The sequence below is a fragment of the Pongo abelii genome, chromosome 11 (assembly GCF_028885655.2).
Source record: "Pongo abelii isolate AG06213 chromosome 11, NHGRI_mPonAbe1-v2.0_pri, whole genome shotgun sequence".
Classification (NCBI taxonomy): Eukaryota; Metazoa; Chordata; class Mammalia; order Primates; family Hominidae; genus Pongo; species Pongo abelii.
The window spans coordinates 60,694,416-60,714,445 of record NC_071996.2 but is presented as its reverse complement, the minus strand read 5'-3'; the positions used below and the strand labels follow the sequence as shown (position 1 = coordinate 60,714,445).

Sequence of the window (20,030 nt, the reverse complement as noted above, 5' to 3'; positions counted from 1 at the left end):
ATTCAACTCTTATCATATGCTGACTTTCTGATTCTTCTATCATTGGAACATTATAAGAATCCTTCAAAAAGTCTAACAATCAGTGCATTTAAAATCTCTGTCTCAACAAATGTCCCAAAGGACTAGTTAAATACCCTTAGTCTTGACTTCAGTTTGAGGCTTGCAAAGCTAATAATTCTTGATACATAAATTGTAGGATGAATTAATTGATGAAAAGTGAATGGAACTGTCCTTAGGGAGGTACTTAGTTTCGCCTTTACCATCTTGAAAACTCCTGGCCCGGTTCCCATGTACAACTTTGTTATTCTTGGACCAGAGACCAGAAGAAACTTCCAGTCACCTAAGAGTGATCAATGATACCCTCTTATGTGTTAGACATGACACAATGTACTAAGGATACAAAGATAAATAATGCAGATTAATATGGGAAATGCTGTGCTAAGAATACACAAATAATGCCTTAGAAGGTACACCTAGCTGTATCTGGAGGAGACGGAGAGGGAGAAAGGCTGAGAAGGCAGTGCTAAAACTGAGTCTTTAAAGGATGGATAGGAAGGATTTACCAAGCAATAAGGCAGGACAGAACTTTCCAGGCATGTACTAAATGCCCAAATATATTGGTAAAGATCCAATATATTTGGAACCTCATGAAAGAAGTCCAGGAATGCAGGTAGTCAAAAAAAGGAGGGTCATAAACTATAAGCTATTGGTGTGCCATGGATGGAGCTACTGTTTTTCTAGAGGGCTCAGGAGAAGATTCGAGGAAGTGGCATTTGTTCTCATCTTAAAGATAAAGTAAGTTTGACAGGTGGAAGAGGGAAATTAAGTCATTCTAGTAGAGAAAGCTGTGTAGAAAAGCAAATAAGCATGAGAGTGCATAACCACGTTCTCTTTCCTGTTTACATCCTCATCCTAGAGACCTCATCCAGTCCTCTGGTGTCAAATACTGTTTATGTGGCTATCTCCTTAATTTAGGTCTCCAGCACTGAGTTCTCCCCTAAGCCACCCATCTGTGCCTTCAGATGTTCGTCTGGCGCCTCCAACTTAGAGGTCTTATGGGCTTGTCAAGTGTTATATGTTCAAAACTGAGCTCCCAATTTTCTTCCTATTCCAAGCTTGTTATTCTCCCAATCTTCTATCTCGGTTACTAGTATCACCTTTCAACCAGCTGTTCAAGCAAAAACCTAGGAATTGTCCTTGATTAGTCTTTCCTCCAATCTTCACATGGAATCTCTCAATGAGCCCTCTTGGAATCTTTCAATGAGCCCTCTGATTCTACTCAAAAGCACATCTCAGATCTGAACACTTGAATCCATCTCCTGAGTCCAGGGACGAGCACTGCCTTTTCCTTCTAACTGGTCTCCCTGTTTTTCCGTAGCTTCTCTACTACCCATGCTCCACTTCATATCCAGAGCTCTCTTTTTAAAATGTAAGTCAGATCATGCTACTATTTGCTTTAGTCTCTTCAATGGCTTTTCCTTTTTTCTAGAATTAAATCCTGGCCAAATCATCTAACCCCCATGCAGCTCTCCAATCTTGCTTCTAGTCTTAACCTATGCCACCTGCTCCAGCTCCCTGGCCTCTTCCCAGCTCTCAAGATATGTGAGGTCTTCCCCATCCAATGCTGTTGCACCCTCTTCCCAATGTACTCCCCTCCATCTCTTCCCTTGGGTGTTTCACTCTCATCTACCAGGTTTTCAAACAAATGTCATGTCATCCAGATGTCCTATTTAAGACATTTAAAAGATACCTTCTACTAATTCTACTCAAATTTTTCTAAACCATCACTCTACGTATCCCCTTCTTAGAGGTTAATACAGCATGTGATATTCCATTCATTCATTCATTTACTATCTGTCTCCCTTTCTAGAAAGTGTCAGTTCCGCAAGACAGAGGCTTTATTTCTTTTTAAGTACCAGTTATCATGTGCTCAATAAACACTTGTTGAACAGATGAATGTCAAGGTCCCAAAGTCAATAATGGTTTAATACTATAGGTAAGGGTTAATAGAATCAAATATACAGAGATATCAAGTAAAATCATGATTGAAAAGGATATTTGATCTGATCCTTTGGAACTCACTAGTGAGAGCAGTGACTTTGGAGTGGAGTACAGAGGTAGGAATACCATAGGTGAGGAGTGAAATAGAAGATGTGCACATGGGAAAAAGCGAGTTGCTAAGATGCCTGGCCAAAGAGGAACAATGAAAGGTATGATGCTACAATCTTTGGGTTCTAAAGAATTTCTAAATTATTGCAATGGGATAAAATTATGTTTAACTCCATGTGAGAAGGAAGCAGCAAAGAGCAAGAAGCTGAAGGTACAGGGGAGAGGAGAGGACAGATGAGAAGGGAGGCTACGAGGAAGGTGGAATTGGGAATGGGATCTGCAGCCCAGGTGAGGCATTAGTCTTTAACAGAAGGAAAAATACCGCTTCTTCTGATGGGCTGAACATTAAGAAAGATATCTTGTAGAGCTTCTGTTTGCTCTGATGAAAGTGAGGAAATAGCAGCAAGTATGGGCCTGAACATAGTGAACAGGTTTTAGAATATCACTATGAGAAATTGAGAGGCATTGTCCAGGAATTCATAAATGGAATGCTTATCGTCATTGAAGATTCAATTGAAACCATAAATTTAGTACTAGTTCCTACAATTATGTCATCAATCAAATGGTTATTAAGTACATGCTATGTTTTAGACACTTTAGCTGAATATATCACAATTGTTGCAGCCTAGTGGGACAGAAGAAAAGTATATTAATTAGCAAAGCCTTGTGATGAGAGCTCCACTAGGGAAATAGCATTATATAACTGGAGCCCAGAGGATGATGGGAAGTGGGTAGGGTAGGTTCTGGTCACAGAGTCTATTGCTGATTCAAGATTACCCAGTTGGAACTGTTTTCAATGATAATAGAATTCTGGAGGAAGAGGAAGTTCCCTAGAATGGAGGAAGTCATAGAATTATGAGAATAACAGGTTGGAAGGGCAGTCAGACAGATGCTGAAGTTGATTAGGAAGGTTGGAAGGGCATTCAGACAGGCTGAAGTTGCCTGTATTTGAGAAGGCTGTGACTGAAGTATCTGAATTCTTTTTTTTTTCTTTTTTCTTTCATTTTCTTTTTTTTGTTGTTGTTATTATATTTTAAGTTTTAGGGTACATGTGCACAACGTGCAGGTTAGTTACATATGTATACAGTGCCATGTTGGTGTGCTGCACCCAGTAACTTGTCATTTAACATTAGGTATATCTCCTAATGCTATCCCTCCCCACTCCCCCGACCCTACAACAGTCCCTGGTGTGTGATGTTCCCCTTTCTGTGTCCATGTGTTCTCATTGTTCAATTCCCACCTATGAGTGAGAACATGCGGCATTTGGTTTTTTGTCCTTGCGATAGTTTGCTGAGAATGATGGTTTCCAGTTTCATCCATGTCCCTACAAAGGACATAAACTCATCATTTTTTATGGCCACATAGTATTCCATGGTGTATATGTGCCACATTTTCTTAATCCAGTCTACCATTGTTGGACATTTGGGTTGGTTCCAAGTCTTTGCTATTGTGAATAGTGCTGCAATAAACATACGTATGCATGTGTCTTTATAGCAGCATGATTTATAATCCTTTGAGTATATACCCAGCAATGGGATGGCTGGGTCAAATGGTATTTCTAGTTCTAGATCCCTGAGGAATCACCACACTGACTTCCACAATGGTTGAACTAGTTTACAGTGCCACCAACAGTATAAAAGTGTTCCTATTTCTCCACATCCTCTCCAGCACCTGTTGTTTCCTGACTTTTTAATGATCGCCATTCTAACTGGTGTGAGATGGTATCTCATTGTGGTTTTGATTTGCATTTCTCTGATGGCCAGTGATGATGAGCATTTTTTCATGTGTCTTTTGGCTGCATAAATGTCTTCTTTTGAGAAGTGTCTGTTCATATCCTTTGCCCACTTTTTGATGAGGTTGTCTGTTTTTTTCTTGTAAATTTGTTTGAGTTCATTGTAGATTCTGGATATTAGTCCTTTGTCAGATGAGTAGATTGCAAAATTTTTCTCCCATTCTGTAGGTTGCCTGTTCCCTCTGATGGTAGTTTCTTTTGCTGTGCAGAAGCTCTTTATTTTAATTAGATCCCATTTGTCAATTTTGGCTTTTGTTGCCATTGCTTTTGGTGTTTTAGACATGAAGTCCTTGCCCATGCCTATGTCCTGAATGGTATTGCCTAGGTTTTTTTCTAGGGTTTTTATGGTTTTAGGTCTAATATTTAAGTCTTTAATCAATCTTGAACTAATTTTTGTATAAGGCATAAGGAAGGGATCCAGTTTCAGCTTTCTATATATGGCTAGCCAGTTTTCCCAGCACCATTTATTAAATAGGGAATCACTTCCCCATTTCTTGTTTTTGTCAGGTTTGTCAAAGATCAGATGGTTGTAGATATGCGGCATTATTTCTGAGAACTCTGTTCTGTTCCATTGGTCTATATCTCTGTTTTGGTACTAGTACCATGCTGTTTTGGTTACTGTAGCCTTGTGGTATAGTTTGAAGTCAGGTAGCGTGATGCCTCCAGCTTTGTTCTTTTGGCTTAGGATTGACTTGGCAATGCGAGCTCTTTTTTGGTTCCATATGAACTTTAAAGTAGTTTTTTCCAATTCTGTGAAGGAAGTCATTGGTAGCTTGATGGGGATGGCATTGAATCTATAAATTACCTTGGGCAGTATGGCCATTTTCATGGTATTGATTCTTCCTACCCATGAGCATGGAATGTTCTGCCATTTGTTTGTATCCTCTTTTATTTCATTGAGCAGTGGTTTGTAGTTCTCCTTGAAGAGGTCCTTCACGTCCCTTGTAAGTTGGATTTCTAGGTATTTTATTCTCTTTGAAGCAATTGTGAATGGAAGGTCACTCATGATTTGGCTCTCTGTTTGTCTGTTATTGGTGTATGGGAATGCTTGTGATTTTTGCACATCGATTTTGTATCCTGAGACTTTGCTGAAGTTGACTATCAGCTTAAGGAGATTTTGGGCTGAGATGATGGGGTTTTCTAGATACACAGTCATGTCATCTGCAAACAGGGACAATTTGACTTCCTCTTTTGCTAATTGAATACCCTTTATTTCCTTCTCCTGCCTGATTGCCCTGGTCAGAACTTCCAACACTATGTTGAATAGGAGTGGTGAGAGAGGGCATCCCTGTCTTGTGCCAGTTTTCAAAGGGAATACTTCCAGTTTTTGTCCATTCAGTATGATATTGGCTGTGGGTTTGTCATAGATAGCTCTTATTATTTTGAGATACGTCCCATCAACACCTAATTTATTGAGAGTTTTTAGCATGAAGTGCTCTTGAATTTTGTCAAAGGCCTTTTCTGCATCTATTGAGATAATCATGTGGTTTTTCTCGTTGGTTCTGTTTATATGCTGGATTATGTTTATTGATTTGCGTATGTTGAACCAGCCTTGCATCCCATGGATGATGCCCACTTGATCATGGTGGATAAGGTTTTTGATGTGCTGCTGGATTCGGTTTGCCAGTATTTTATGGAGGATTTTTGCATCGATGTTCATCAGGGATATTGGTCTAAAATTCTCTTTTTTTGTTGTGTCTCTGCCAGGCTTTAGAATCAGGATGAAGCTGGCCTCATAAAATGAGTTAGGGAGGATTCCCTCTTTTTCTATTGATTGGAATAGTTTCAGAAGGAATGGTACCAGCTCCTCTTTATACCTCTGGTAGAATTTGGCTGTGAATCCATCTGGTCCTGGACTTTTTTTGGTTGGTAAGCTATTAATTATTGCCTCAATTTCAGAGCCTGTTATTGGTCTATTCAGAGATTCAACTTCTTCCTGGTTTAGTCTTGGGAGGTTGTATATGTTGAGGAATTTATCCATTTCTTCCAGATTTTCTGGTTTATTTGCATAGAAGTGTTCATAGTATTCACTGATGGTAGTTTGTATTTCTGTGGGATCGGTGGTGATATCCCCTTTATCATTTTTTATTGCATCTATTTGGTTCTTCTCTCTTTTCTTCTTTATTAGTCTTGCTAGCGGTCTATCAATTTTGTTGATCTTTTCAAAAAACGAGCTCCTGGATTCATTGATTTTTTGAAGGGTTTTTGTGTCTCTATTTCCCTCAGTTCTGCTTTGATCTTAGTTATTTCTTGCCTTCTGCTAGCTTTTGAATGTGTTTGCTCTTGCTTCTCTAGTTCTTTTAATTGTGATGTTAGGGTGTCAATTTTAGATCTTTCCTGCTTTCTCTTGTGGGCATTTAGTGCTATAAATTTCCCTCTACACATTGCTTTGAATGTGTCCCAGAGATTCTGGTATATTGTGTGTTTGTTCTCGTTGGTTTCAAAGAACATCTTTATTTCTGCCTTCATTTCCTTATGTACCCAGTGGTCATTCAGCAGCAGGTTGTTCAGTTTCCATGTAGTTGAGTGGTTTTGAGTGAGTTTCTTAATCCTCAGTTCTAGTTTGATTGCACTGTGGTCTGAGAGACAGTTTGTTATAATTTCTTTTCTTTTACGTTTGCTGAGGAGTGGTTTACTTCCAACTATGTGGTCAATTTTGGAATAAGTGTGGTGTGGTGCGGAGAAGTATGTATATTCTGTTGATTTGGGGTGGAGAGTTCTGTAGATGTCTATTAGGTCCGCTTGGTGCAGAGCTGAGTTCAAGTCCTGGATATCCTTGTTAACTTTCTGTCTCGTTGATCTGTCTAATGTTGACAGTGGGGTGTTAAAGTCTCCCATTATTATTGTGTGGGAGTCTAAGGCTCTTTGTAGGTCTCTAAGGACTTGCTTTATGAATCTGGGTGCTCCTGTTTTTGTTGCATATATATTTAGGATAGTTAGCTCTTCTTGTTGAATTGATCCCTTTACTATTATGTAATGGCCTTCTTTGTCTCTTTTGATCTTTGTTGGTTTAAAGTCTGTTTTATCAGAGACTAGGATTGCAACCCCTGCCTTTTTTTTGTTTTCCATTTGCTTGGTAGATCTTCCTCCATCCCTTTATTTTGAGCCTATGTGTGTCTCTTCACATGAAATGGGTTTCCTGAATACAGCACACTGATGGGCCTGACTCTTTATCCAATTTGCCAGTCTGTGTCTTTTAATTGGAGCATTTAGCCCATTTACATTTAAGGTTAATATTGTTATGTGTGAGTTTGATCCTGTCATTATGATGTTAGCTGGTTATTTTGCTCGTTCGTTTATGCAGTTTCTTCCTAGCCTCGATGGTCTTTACAATTTGGCATGTTTTTGCAGTGGCTGGTACTGGTTGTTCCTTTCCATGTTTAGCACTTCCTTTAGGAGCTCTTTTAGGGCCGGCCTGGAGGTGACAATATCTCTCAGCATTTGCTTATCTGTAAAAGATTTTATTTCTCCTTCACTTATGAAGCTTAGTTTGCCTGGATATGAAATTCTGGGTTGAAAATTCTTTTCTTTAAGAATGTTGAATATTGGCCCCCACTCTCTTCTGGCTTGGAGAGTTTCTGCAGAGAGATCAGCTGTTAGTCTCATGGGCTTCCCTTTGTGGGTAACCCACCTTTCTCTCTGGCTGCCCTTAACATTTTTACATTTAGTGAATCTGACAATTATGTGTCTTGGAGTTGCTCTTCTCAAGGAGTATCTTTGTGGCGTTCCCTGTATTTCCTGAGTTTGAATGTTGGCCTGCCTTGCTAGATTGGAGAGGTTCTCCTGGATAATATCCTGCAGAGTGTTTTCCAACTTGGTTCCATTCTCCCCATTACTTTCAGGTACACCAATCAGACATAGATTTGGTCTTTTCACATAGTCCCATATTTCTTGGAGGCTTTGTTCATTTCTTTTTATTCTTTTTTCTCTAAACTTCTCTTCTCACTTCATTTCATTCATTTGATCTTCCATCACTGATACCCTTTCTTCCAGTTGATCAAATCGGCTACTGAGGCTTGTGCATTCATCACATAGTTCTCATGCCTTGGTTTTCAGCTCCATCAGGTCCTTTAATGCCTTCTCTGCATTGATTATTCTAGTTAGCCATTCGTCTAATTTTTTTCGAGGTTTTTAACCTCTTTGCCATGGTTCGAACTTCCTCTTTTAGCTCGGAGTAGTTTGATCATCTGAAGCCTTCTTCTCTCAACTCATTGAAGTCATTCTCCATCCAGCTTTGTTCTGTTGCTGGTGAGGAGCTGCATTCCTTTGGAGGAGGAGAGGCACTCTGATTTTTAGAGTTTCCAGTTTTTCTGCTCTGTTTTTTCCCCATCTTTGTGATTTTATCTACCTTTGGTCTTTGATGATGGTGATTTACAGATGGAGTTTTGGTGTGGATGTCTTTTCTGTTTGTTAGTTTTCCTTCTAACAGTCAGGACCCTCAGCTGCAGGTCTGTTGGAGTTTGCTGGAGGTCCACTCCAGACCCTGTTTGGCTGGGTATCAGCAGCCGAGGCTGCAGAACAGTGAATATTGGTGAACAGCAAATGTTGCTGCCTGGTCATTTCTCTGGAAGTTTTGTTTCAGAGGAATGACCATGTGAGGTGTCAGTCTGCCCCTACTGGGGGGTGCCTCCCAGTTAGGCTGTTCGGGGGTCAGGGACCCACTTGAGGAGGCAGTCTGTCCGTTCTCAGATCTCCAGCTGCATGCTGGGAGAACCACTACTCTCTTCAAAGCTGTCAGACAGGGACATTTAAGTCTGCAGAGGATTCTGCTGCCTTTTGTTTGGCAATGCCCTGCCCGCAGGGGTGGAGTCTACAGAGGCAGGCAGGCCTCCTTGAGCTGTGGTGGGCTCCACCCAGTTCCAGCTTCTGGGTTGCTTTGTTTACCTACTCAAGCCTCAGCAATGGTGGGTGTCCCTCCCCCAGCCTGGCTGCTGCCTTGCAGTTTGATCTCAGACTGCTGTGCTAGTAGTAAGCGAGGCTCCGTGGGCGTAGGACCCTCCAAGCCAGGTGCGGGATATGATCTCCTGGTGTGCCGTTTGCTAAGACTGTTGGGAAAGCGCCGTATTAGGGTGGGAGTGACCCAATTTTCCAGGTGCCATCTGTCACCCCTTTCTTTGACTAGGAAAGGGAATTCCCTGACCCCTTGTGCTTCCCAAGTGAGGCAATGCCTCACGCTGCTTTGGCTCACACTCGGTGCATTGCACCCACTGTCCTGCACCCACTTTCCGACACTCCCCAGTGAGATGAACCTGGTACCTCAGTTGGAAATGCAGAAATCACCCGTCTTCTGCGTTGCTCACGCTGGGAGCTGTAGACTGGAGCTGTTCCTATTCAGCCATCTTGGCTCCACTCCAAGTATCTGAATTCTTGATGAGAAGTTGGGAGTGACTTGGAAATTTACACATGCCAATGATAACGACAGGTAGAGGGTGATATATCCATGAGGTGTTAACATCAAAGGGAGAAAGAATTGTACATATCATAATGGTCTGAAACAGACAGTTAACAAGAGGAAAATGCCCAAGCTATTCCCCAGCCAAATGGCACGTGGGGTATCAGAATATGAGTATCCTTTACTCAAAAGAATTTCAGTGAAAACAAGGAAATAGTTTTCTGAAGGTTGAAGATGTAGGGAGTTTTACATGTGATGACACAGGGGTTCCAGAGGTCTCAGTGGAAAGCACTGAAAAGGATTAGAGAGAGAGAGAGAGAGAAAGAGAGAGAGGGAGAGAGCACACTTATGCTATAGCAATGCCTGAAGGTTGGTACCTTCAGAGTCAAAGATGGAAATAATTGGTCTTGAGATTGCAAAAAGCTCCAGGTATAACATATGTCTGGGGCCTGCACAGGACAGTGTATCAAGTGATCAAGTGGTGTCAGAAATCTGAGGATGCCGGCAACCTGGTGTTGCTCTGCTTGTGGTCAAGGAATTGTCTGCAAAAGAGCCACTGACTTTCTCCAAGGCCAGTGCTGGGAGTAAGGAAGTATTATTGGTCTGCTTTAACCCAGAGAAAAATGCTCTTTGATTCCATATCTGTTCTTTTAAAAAAATTTGTCTTGAAGTAGCTTAATTTTTTTCTGATTATAAAAGAAATATGATTCATTGCAAAAATAAGGTAATGCAGAAAAGAATAAAATAAAGATGGTTTATAATCCCCAGATGGAGATGACATAATCATTGCTAACATTTCCATATCTGTCATTAATAGAATTCCCTGGCATTTATCAGTTAGGACTCTAGAACACTCCTTGTCAATCAATGTTTCCTCTCTCTCCTGCACCCACCCTCTCTCTCTCTCTCTCCATCTTGGATGCTGCTGCCTTTCTAGCTTTATCTCTGTTCTCTCTAAATCCAGAGCTCTGTCATCTCTGCAATGGATATCACTGCACATTGGGCTTATTTAATTATTCATTAAACATCGAACAGATGTTGCTATTGTGGCTGCAGAGTTGCTATGTCTGTGGCGATGGTGCTTGGGATGCTTCTTTTGATTCTCCCAGAAATCAGAGACCATGTTGCTAGGGCAAGTCAGGAAACCACTTAGATTTTCCTATTCACCTCTGTCTCAGAAGAGAAAATGCCACCTTAGGGGTAGGGCTAGCCCAGCCTCTGCCGCAGACCCCCTGCTGCCAGTCACTCACTATTTACCATTGAGGTACTCACCTGCAAGAGCCAGTCTCTTGACTCAGGCACAACATGGCAGGCCAGAGTGGTGGAATGGGCCTCTGTCAAATAAACATTCATTGTCCCATCATATTGGGAAATCCTGAATAAGGGTTTCAGCTCCCTGAAAATAGCTCATACGTATCTCTGGTTTTCTCATTTTGCTTCCATTTCCGGAAAAGGGAAGTAAAACAGGCCTACTAATAACACTGCTTTCACCTTTTTGCACTTGATAAGCTTGACCTTTATTTTACCACATAAGTCAGAACTACTTTATACCACAACCCTGCTAATTTGCTCTTTTCCTGCTTCCTCCCACCTATCTCCTGCCACTTCCCCAGAAGCATAAAGCTTTCAACATCCTGCTGTCCATTAGCATAAATAAACTAATGCTTTTAAAATAAAAATAGTTTTAATGCTATATTTGTTAAAGACTGCATTACCATAAGAAGATAAAAATTGAGTAACAGGTAGATCATATACTTTAGAGACAATAACATAATTTTATTGTGGTTCTCTGGAAAGTTGATTATTTTAGCCATAGATTAAAACCTTAGGTCAGCACAAGTTATATTTCCATTCATTGCAGAAATTGTTAAACCTTGCAGTTTCTCAGGGCATCTACCTTCGTGTTTTAGTTTATTTTTCTGTTGCCAGTGTATTATAAGCATATCTATGAAACAAAAAAGATGAAGTGCCCTTTAAATTCAATTTTGTAATATGAACCAGTGGATATGGTTATGGCTTTTCCCCTCATTTTTACATGTCTGTTGTTAATTTAAATTTTATGTAACATTTATACAATAGATAAAAAAGTACTGGGCCAAGAAAAAACAGAAGTGGCAAGAAATGGAAATGAGAGATCTTCAGCGTCTAGAAGAACTGAAGAAATTAATGGCTGAACAGTCACTAAAAGACAGAGAAAGGTAAAAGAAAATTTAAAATTGTGTGGTAATGGAGGTGGTGAATAGAGTCTTTTGTAAAGTGTTAGAATAAATAATATCAGAGGGAGCGTTTTTCTATACTTAATGTATCCTTTCAATATTTATATTCACAAATGAATACAATGATATCTATAATGCATTTTAAATTCTCATAGTCATACATGAACCTCTGGTTTTTCATTTTGTTCCTTAGATAGCTTCCTAGTTAAAACCCTCACAGAGGATTTGATAGTATTTGATTACCCACTGTGTGCATAAAATGATACTGGCTGCTGCTGTAACTATCTCTTGACCCAGAAGGAGGAAACCATTATTCAAATAAGAAGGAAGACCCATTTACTGTGATGGAGGCTGGGGAAGACAGTACACAATTATACAGTGCTGTGTGGTATTTATTATAACATACTTAGGGCATGCCCAATACATGAAAAAAATCTGGAATTTCCCAGAAATATGCAATTTTAGATCTGGAAAGGACATTTGAGATCAAGCAGCCTAGTCTCCTCATTTTACATATGAGTACAATAAGAGATTTAAGTTATTTTTTCCAAAGTTACTGTATCAGTTAGGGTCAATTAGGAGACAAAAAACATATAGTAATTTGAACAGGGAAAGTTTAATAGAAAAAATGATAAACTCTAACAGGAAATCCTTTCTATATAAAGAGATAAATAGCATGCTAAAGAATACCCTAGGGCTGAAGTAGGGTTCCCTTGGAAGAAACACATTTGGAACTGTGGAGCCGTCTCCATGGTTGGGATTCACACCTTACTGTAAAAGCTATGGTTGTGACCCTCTGAATGGTGGAGAAGTTCTTGGGTGGGTTAAGATAGAGCTAGTTCAATAGTCACTAGGCAAACAGGGAACACCCAACTTGGGTGCAGGCAGGCCAAAGCTGGAAGCCAATTATTGAATTGCTTGCAAGGCTTAATGGAAATCTGACCATGGAAGTACCTTTGAAATTTGATGGGACTGACCATGGGTGTGCCATTGGAACTCCGTGGACACAGCAACACTTGTGTCCCCTACATGTGCTGCTGGCAGCTGTATGGTAGGAACAAGAAGGCATAAACACGCAAACCAGGAAGGAAATCCCCTTCCTCTGCAGTGTCCTTCAAGCAGCCTTTTCTGACACTGCTTAATATTTTGCCATTTGTAGGGATAGATAGAGGGTCCATCTCCATTTTCAGAGAGCAGACAATGAAGGGTGGATTTAGAGCTGTGAGACATTACATTGATAACTGGCATAGTTATCTAATTTAGCTAGCTCCTTTGTGATTTTCACCAAAGATAAAGAAGAGAGAGCTCTCATTTCATAACATAAATCACAGTAAATTTCCTTTCAATAGTGAGCTTCCCTGATACATTTACCTAAGTTAGTCACTGTAAAAAAATTTCCTGGAACTGTATACTTTCTGCTTAATTTCACTCTGAACCTAAAATCACTATAATAAATAAAGCCTATTTTGAAAATTGCCCCTCAGACTGACATATAACTTTGGAAGGCATAACCATTTGGTACAATGAGGTTCACTTGTATCTAGGAAGCTTCCTTTGTGACCCATGTAACTGTTATCTCAAACTCTAATCACTGAGGTTCTAGATTGAATCTGGAGTTTCAAATAGATGCTAAGCATTCCTAAGGATTTTCTGGACGAAATGCACATTATTTGCCAGGTAGCTCAGGATTTTAGAGTTTAGTATAATCTGTTACTGAGAGAACTGAGAATATAGCAAAGCCAGGGCTCGTGGTTAGAAGGTGAAGCCACCAATGAGAACCCAGATTAACAAACACAAACCAAGACCTAAGTGGATACAGGCCATGGGTCAGAAACAAGTAGGTTGATAAGAATTCCCAAACAGCTAAATACTAAAGGGCAAGGCAACAGCAGGTTGATCAGTCTAAAGCTATCCTACCAAAACAAAAGAGGGCCACAGAAATTAAAAGGAATGGGGAAAACAGAACAGATATGTAGTTCCAGCATTAGGAGACAGGCTTCCACTAAAATTACCCCTCATAGTCAGGGAGCTTCTTTGATTACAGAGTCATTTCAGTCTTTTGCTTCCTGTCCCAATAATTATCAAGATTAGCTGATTCCGAACTTCAGTTGAAAAAGAAGAAAAGGAAAATCAGATTAATCTGTATTACATAACAGAAAAAAAATAAGCATATTGTAAGATACTAAAAAGAGTACTAAAGACTAGGAGCCAGGAGACCAAGGTTTTAGTCTTGACTCTTCTTTGAATTGTATATGACCTTGGGAAAGTCTGTCGTTTCACCTCCACAGGCTCTGTTTTGTCCTTTGTAAAATTGAACTGGATAACTTCTGAGGACAGAGTTGATCAACTTTTAAGGGCCTATGATATGTTTGTTCAACTCTTATGTTAAAATGCTGTAGATTCAGATAATTATGAGTCCAATGCTTATTTGCCAATGGCAAATCAGTGAAAAGGGCCTTTAAAATATCAGGATATTTAAGACATATAATTTTCAGAAAAATTTTTATAATATTATAGATGTATATTCCTTGTTTTGTGACTTAGGGAGATAGAATTCAACATACAAAATTGCTGATAGTTTTTGCTTTTGATAGTAACCAGAAGTTGTCTTCTTTCATAACTACATAGAACTAAGAAATTTGGTTGATTGGTTAAAACATTTTTCTGTACTACTGAAATACAATTCATAAACCTTATGTTTGATATTTTAACTACAGACACTTTTTTTCCAAATCAGAATAAGGTGGCTTGAAGCAGTTTCCAGAACTGTGTTCAGAACACACACACATATCCTTGAGAGTTTGAAAACTTCCGTCATTTACTTCCCTTTTCTATTTTTAAATTCTAATATTATATTTCTTAAAAACAATATTCGACCAGGTGCGGTGGCTCACGCCTGTAATCCCAGCACTTTGGGAGGCCAAGGCGGGTGGATCACAAGGTCAGGAGATCAAGACCATCCTGGCTAACACGGTGAAACCCCGTCTCTACTAAAAAAATACAAAAAATTAGCCGGGCGTGGTGGCGGGCGCCTGTAGACCCAGCTACTTGGGAGGCTGAGGCAGGAGAATGGCGTGAACCTGGGAGGTGGAGCTTGCAGTGAGCCGAGATCACGCTACTGCACTCCAGCCTGGGCAACAGAGCGAGACTCCATCTCAAAAAAATAAAATGTGTATATATATATATGTGTGTGTGTATATATATACATATATATGTGTGTGTATATATATACATGTGTATATATATACCTACATAAATAAAATGATAGGTTGAACCACATAAAATTCCATTTTTGTAGGTCAAAATGATTGAGTGCTGGCAATTTCATGTGGTTCAACATTAAAAAAAGACATAGAAATTGCTTTATTTATTAATCACATTTACCTTCTCATTCTATTAGAATATGTCTTTTGCCCTCTTCATTTTATCGAAATTGTTTTTGCCCAAGTTTTCACTAACCTCCTAATACCCTGTTTTTATTTCTCAACATGCCATTGAGATTAAGAGGGAAGGCTTTAGAATCAGTTGACATTAGAATCCTGGCTCTATCTTTTATAGCTGTGTGACCTTTAGATGAGTTATTTAACTTCCCTGTGCTTCAGTTTCCTCATCTGTACCTTGAGGATATAAACAGTATCTACTTCTTAAGATTGTTGCAAGGATCAAATGATACATTGAATGTAACACATTCACTGCCTGGAACACAGTTAAGTATTCATTAAATATGAGCAATTCCTATCAATTGACTTTTACATCATGAAATACTAATGTATTTTTTCTCAAAATATTAAAGCAAGAAGGCCACACTTCAAGCCATAAAGAGAGCCCTCACCAGAACCTAACCATGCTGGCACCTAGATCTTGGGCTTCTAGCCTCCAGAATAGTGAGAAAATAAATTTCTGGTGTTCAAGTCACCCAGTCTATGATATTTTGTCATGATGGCCCAAGCTAACTAATACAATGGTATTATATTATTAAATGTATTGTGCTTTTTTAGCCAGGCATGGTGGCACGCACCTGTAATCCCAGCTACTCCGGAGGCTGAGGCAGGAGAATTGCTTGAACCCAGGAGGCGGAGGTTGCAGTGAGCCGAGATCATGCCACTGCACTCCAGCCTGGGTGACAGAGCAAGACTCTGTCTCAAAAAAAAAAAAAAAAAAAAAGTGTTGTGCTTTTTGTTGCTGTTCTTAAAGATTTTATACAGTACGTATATATAGGTACATTTTAAATAAATATTTTTAAAAATATTTTAAATAAAACATGTAAAAATGAGGACATTATTATAAAAATTAAAGTTAAAGCAAAAGTGCCCTTAACCACTACCCTCATGTAGTCTCTTCTCTAAAAGCCATTGCTTTTATCATTTTTAAATGCATATACATGCATGTTATCTATTTTATGTGTACCTATATAAAATCAAGTTTCAGAAGAGCAACAAAAATCACAACACATTTAACAATATAATACCACTGTATTAGTTAGCTTGGGCTATCATGACAAAATATCATAGACTGGGTGACTTGAACAACAGAAATTTATTTTCTCACTATTCTGGAGGCTAGAAGCCCAAGATCAATGTGCCAGCATGGTCAGGTTCTGGTAAGGGGTCTCTTCCTGGCTTGCAGAGTGGGGCCTTCTTGCTGTGACTTCACATGGTGAAGAGAGTCAGCAAGTACTTGAGTGTCTCTTCTTACAAGGGCGTGACTCCCACCGTGAGGGCTACATATCCAAATACCGTCACATTGCGGGTTAGGCCCTCAACATATGACTTTTGAGCAGACACATTCAGTCTATAGCAACCATTTGTGTAAAAAAAGCATTTATGTATGTACAAATCGACTATTTACTACTAACTTCTATTTATGGGTTGCTGCTGGCATATAAGTCCTTTGTGCTAGTTAGAAAAAGGTGCAGCACACCAACGTGGCACATGTATACATATGTAACAAACCTGCACATTGTGTACATGTACCCTAAAACTTAAAAGTATAATTTAAAAAAAAAAGAAAAAGGTGCCTCCTTCTGGTGGCACACGCATATTGCTCCTACTACAAGTGGACAAATTAGGAAAAGACTCCTTCTGAACCATGGCATACAGCTTGACAAGCAGAGGCAAAGCTGGATGTCCTACTTCATTTGTGTCTCTGGGTCATGGGTCATTTTTGTAGAGCACAAACTTCAAAATGATACATGGTATCTCTGCAAATAAACCTACCTAATTCTTTTAAAATAGTATATATTATTCATAATTCTTCTAAAATTTAGTTCTGTAGCCATCTGGAACTTATTTTAATGAGTGATATGAGCTAAATTGTTCTAAATTGATAGCCAACTATCTCAACACCAATTATTTAATGATTCATCTTTACCCACTGATTTAAAATGCCACCTTTGTTATATATTACATTTCTAATTATACTTTTATATCCATATGGACTCTTGATTAGATTAAAAACTGATCTATGTTTATAGTTCTACATTGATAGCGTGCTGTTGTAATTATTCTGTTTTGCTATCTAGTAGAACAAGTGTTCACTCATTGTTCTTTTCAAAAATATCTTAGCTATTCTTATGTCAAATTTCACTTAGAAATGTTGTTGATTTTTTTTTGTATTGAAATTTTATTAAGGAGAGCTGACACGTATACCAAATTTAATCTCCAGCCTGGGGACATGCTTCCAAATAGCTCTACAGCTCTAGACTTCTGCTAGATCCTTTAGAAAAGTTCATCTTTTTTTTTTTTTCTGGTGAGGACAAATTATTTTTGAAATAGGTAGAAATTGGTGACCAAGAAGCCAGTTATAAGTTTCCTTCAGTAAGCTCTGTGAGAAAAAGTATCTGAACTAAGGAAGTGACAGCGGGAAGCAGAAGTGCTACAAAAGCTGACAGATGTGTGTGAAGTATTTACATGAATTAGAGTTGATGACTCATGTCATCAGGGATGGAGGCTAAAGGAAGACAAAGAATGAAACATGACCCTGAATATTATTGTGTTTTTTCTGGCCTCTTGGGTTGAAAGCTTTAGTTATTTTGTTTTCAATGTATTTTATTTCCTAATTAATTCACTCGGCTATAGTTTTTATTTTCCTGTTTATTTTTGGCCATATTCTACAAGGTTTGAAATATTGTGTTTTTATTACCTAATTTCTAGTAGTTTTCATTTCATTTTTTATGTTGCAACAATAAATTGGTGGATATTGGGGTGCTTGCCACAGGTAAGTTTCAGTTTCATTGATTGTCTTGTGATGGGCTTCAAATTGGTGAGCAAACTGGATAGCAAAATGTATAAAAGTTAAAATACTAATCAAAATATGAGTATTAAGTGAAAGATACCTTTAGTTTTCTTGGGTAACAAATGACAGTCTTCAAAATAGACAAAAGAATGTATCTTTGTCTTTTTTTTTTTTTTTTTACCACAATGTTTATTCTTTGTGTTCTTTAGTTTCTGTAACTCTATGCTCCAAGTTCCTTTCTAGCCATCCCAAAACGTTGCCACTTAGCCCTCATGGTAATTTTTACCCAAAGTCTTCTCCCCCTCCCCCTACCCCACCACTGCTGAAAGCTAAACTGTCTCTTTCGCATGCAGTGGTTGTTCTTTCTTTTCAGCAGGGCACTGACTGCACTTCCTAACTAACCTTGTTGGGACCAATACTGGTGCCCTGGTCACTGCAGTGTAGAGTTCTCTACAGCTGCAGTGATTCTTTGATGTATATGTTTATTTTGTTTTCAGGTGATTTTAAACACTCACCATGTTCCCAGAAACTTTCTTTACTGAGTATTCTTTATATTGGGTAGTGAAAGATTCTACGACACAGGGAGGAGTAGAAAGCTAGGATATGTAACGGTCATATCTCATTTGTTGTATATCTTTAGCATCACTGCTTTCTATTATCAGTGACTGTTGCAGAGCATGCAAGCAGAAATTAGACCATTCTTTCAAGCACAGGGGCCTTTCTCCTCTTTACATTATGACATTTTGAAAATGCTTATTACAATGTTCAATCTTTAACTTTTCTGAAGTTCAGCTCGCTTGTAGTTAACATAAAAATCTTATTCCTCTGTATTTGCCAATTATTGCTTTAATAAGGATAATTATAATTGTGGCCTTTCATCTACTTATCTCCATTGCTGTTTCTTGTAATTTAATAAATAGCTTGCTTTTCTCATTTTACCTCCTTTGTGCTAATTTTAATGTTTTAAAAATGTTTTAACAATATACTCCAGAAGATAATTGTAAAGATCTCTAAAAGCAGATTTACTTAGCTAAGGAGTTCCTCTAGATATCATTTCATGACCAAAAAAACTGAAGTTGGGTACAACCAACAAATGGGTGCTACAGGTTCTAAGAACTTTATCAGTCAATGCTCATGTAATACTAGAGCAGCTGTTATTCCATTCTTTGCTACATTAGAATCACTTGGGGAGCTTTTGAAAGTCCTGATGCCCAGGCCAGACTCCAGACCAACTAAATTCGTATCTCTGGGGAAAATTCTGACCCCCACATTTTTGGGAAATTCTTAGGGGATTCTAAAGTGCAGCAAAATTTAAGAACCATTGTGCTAGAGTTCTTTCTACACTTTATGAAGTATGGGCCCAAAGTCATCTACTGGGTTCTTAAGACCATTCCACTTTTTGTAGAAATGCCCATAATTTCTCTTTTCCTAGACAGTACCCTCACTGAGCTCAGAGAGGTCATATAGGTGAAACTTATATTCATGGAACAGTTTATCAATTCTAGAAAACCTCTTCAAGTAAAAATTTTGCGTGTTATTTTTCTAACAACCCAGTTATGTGTATGTATGTGTGTGTGTGTTTAGTGGAGAAAACGTTGCTTTCCACAGTACAAAAAACAAAAACAAAAAACAAAAAACAAAAGCAGCACTAATTTTAGGTTATTTTTCCCCAAATAACAGCATTTTCCCATATTGTAAAACAGTAAACATTTGAAGTTTAAGATGTCAATGACCATTTGGGAAGGAAGAGACTAGAGCCAGCTGCCTTTCTAACACTAAATTGGCCTTGCGAATCTAGTGTGTGTTTTGAGGTCCTTGCCAACATCAGGGAATTGACAGTTATTGCATTTTCTGAGTAACAAAGCCAGATGTTTCTCTCTATTTTCCATGTCTTTTCTTAACAATGTGCAAATTTCAACATGTTGTATTGGAAGGCATTAAGGAAATTTAAAGTGGGTTCGCAGTCTAATGTTTGAGATCTTTAAAGAGTATGTTTAGTAAAGTGACTTAATCAGAAATTTTTACAAACATTTGTCATGTTTTTGCTTCTCAGCATGAGATTTCTCAAAATTAATGGGGATGCTCTTGTTCATTAAGTCTCTGTCAACCAAATCCCCATTCCAAGTGGATGTGCCAAATGATATAGTCCAAAGATCACTGTGAACCATTAAACAAATACAGTTCTTAATAGGACTGTCTGTTTTATATTTTATACGTATATTAGAAATGTTTTGCAAATTAGCAGTAACTTAAAAGATGGAAAGAAACCTCATTGGTGGCCAACAGT

The 20,030-nt window shown here is 38.7% G+C and overlaps 1 protein-coding gene and 1 long non-coding RNA gene across 12 annotated transcripts in view; one reads left to right on the top strand and one right to left on the bottom strand.

The window, feature by feature from the left end:
- The window catches only part of CCDC148 (coiled-coil domain containing 148), a 330,389-nt gene that overhangs the window by 219,579 nt on the left and 90,780 nt on the right, over nucleotides 1–20,030 (top strand). For all 11 annotated transcript variants that reach the window (XR_008522611.2, XM_054548893.2, XM_054548892.2 and 8 more), the window contains one exon: nucleotides 11,373–11,491. Coding sequence is in view for 10 of the 11 variants with exons in the window: in XM_054548893.2 (XP_054404868.1) it covers nucleotides 11,373–11,491 (119 nt within the window). In the remaining variant the exon portion in view is untranslated. The remainder of the gene's footprint in view (nucleotides 1–11,372; nucleotides 11,492–20,030) is intronic.
- The window catches only part of LOC103889965 (uncharacterized), a 70,436-nt gene that overhangs the window by 3,823 nt on the left and 46,583 nt on the right, over nucleotides 1–20,030 (bottom strand). The window lies entirely within an intron of this gene.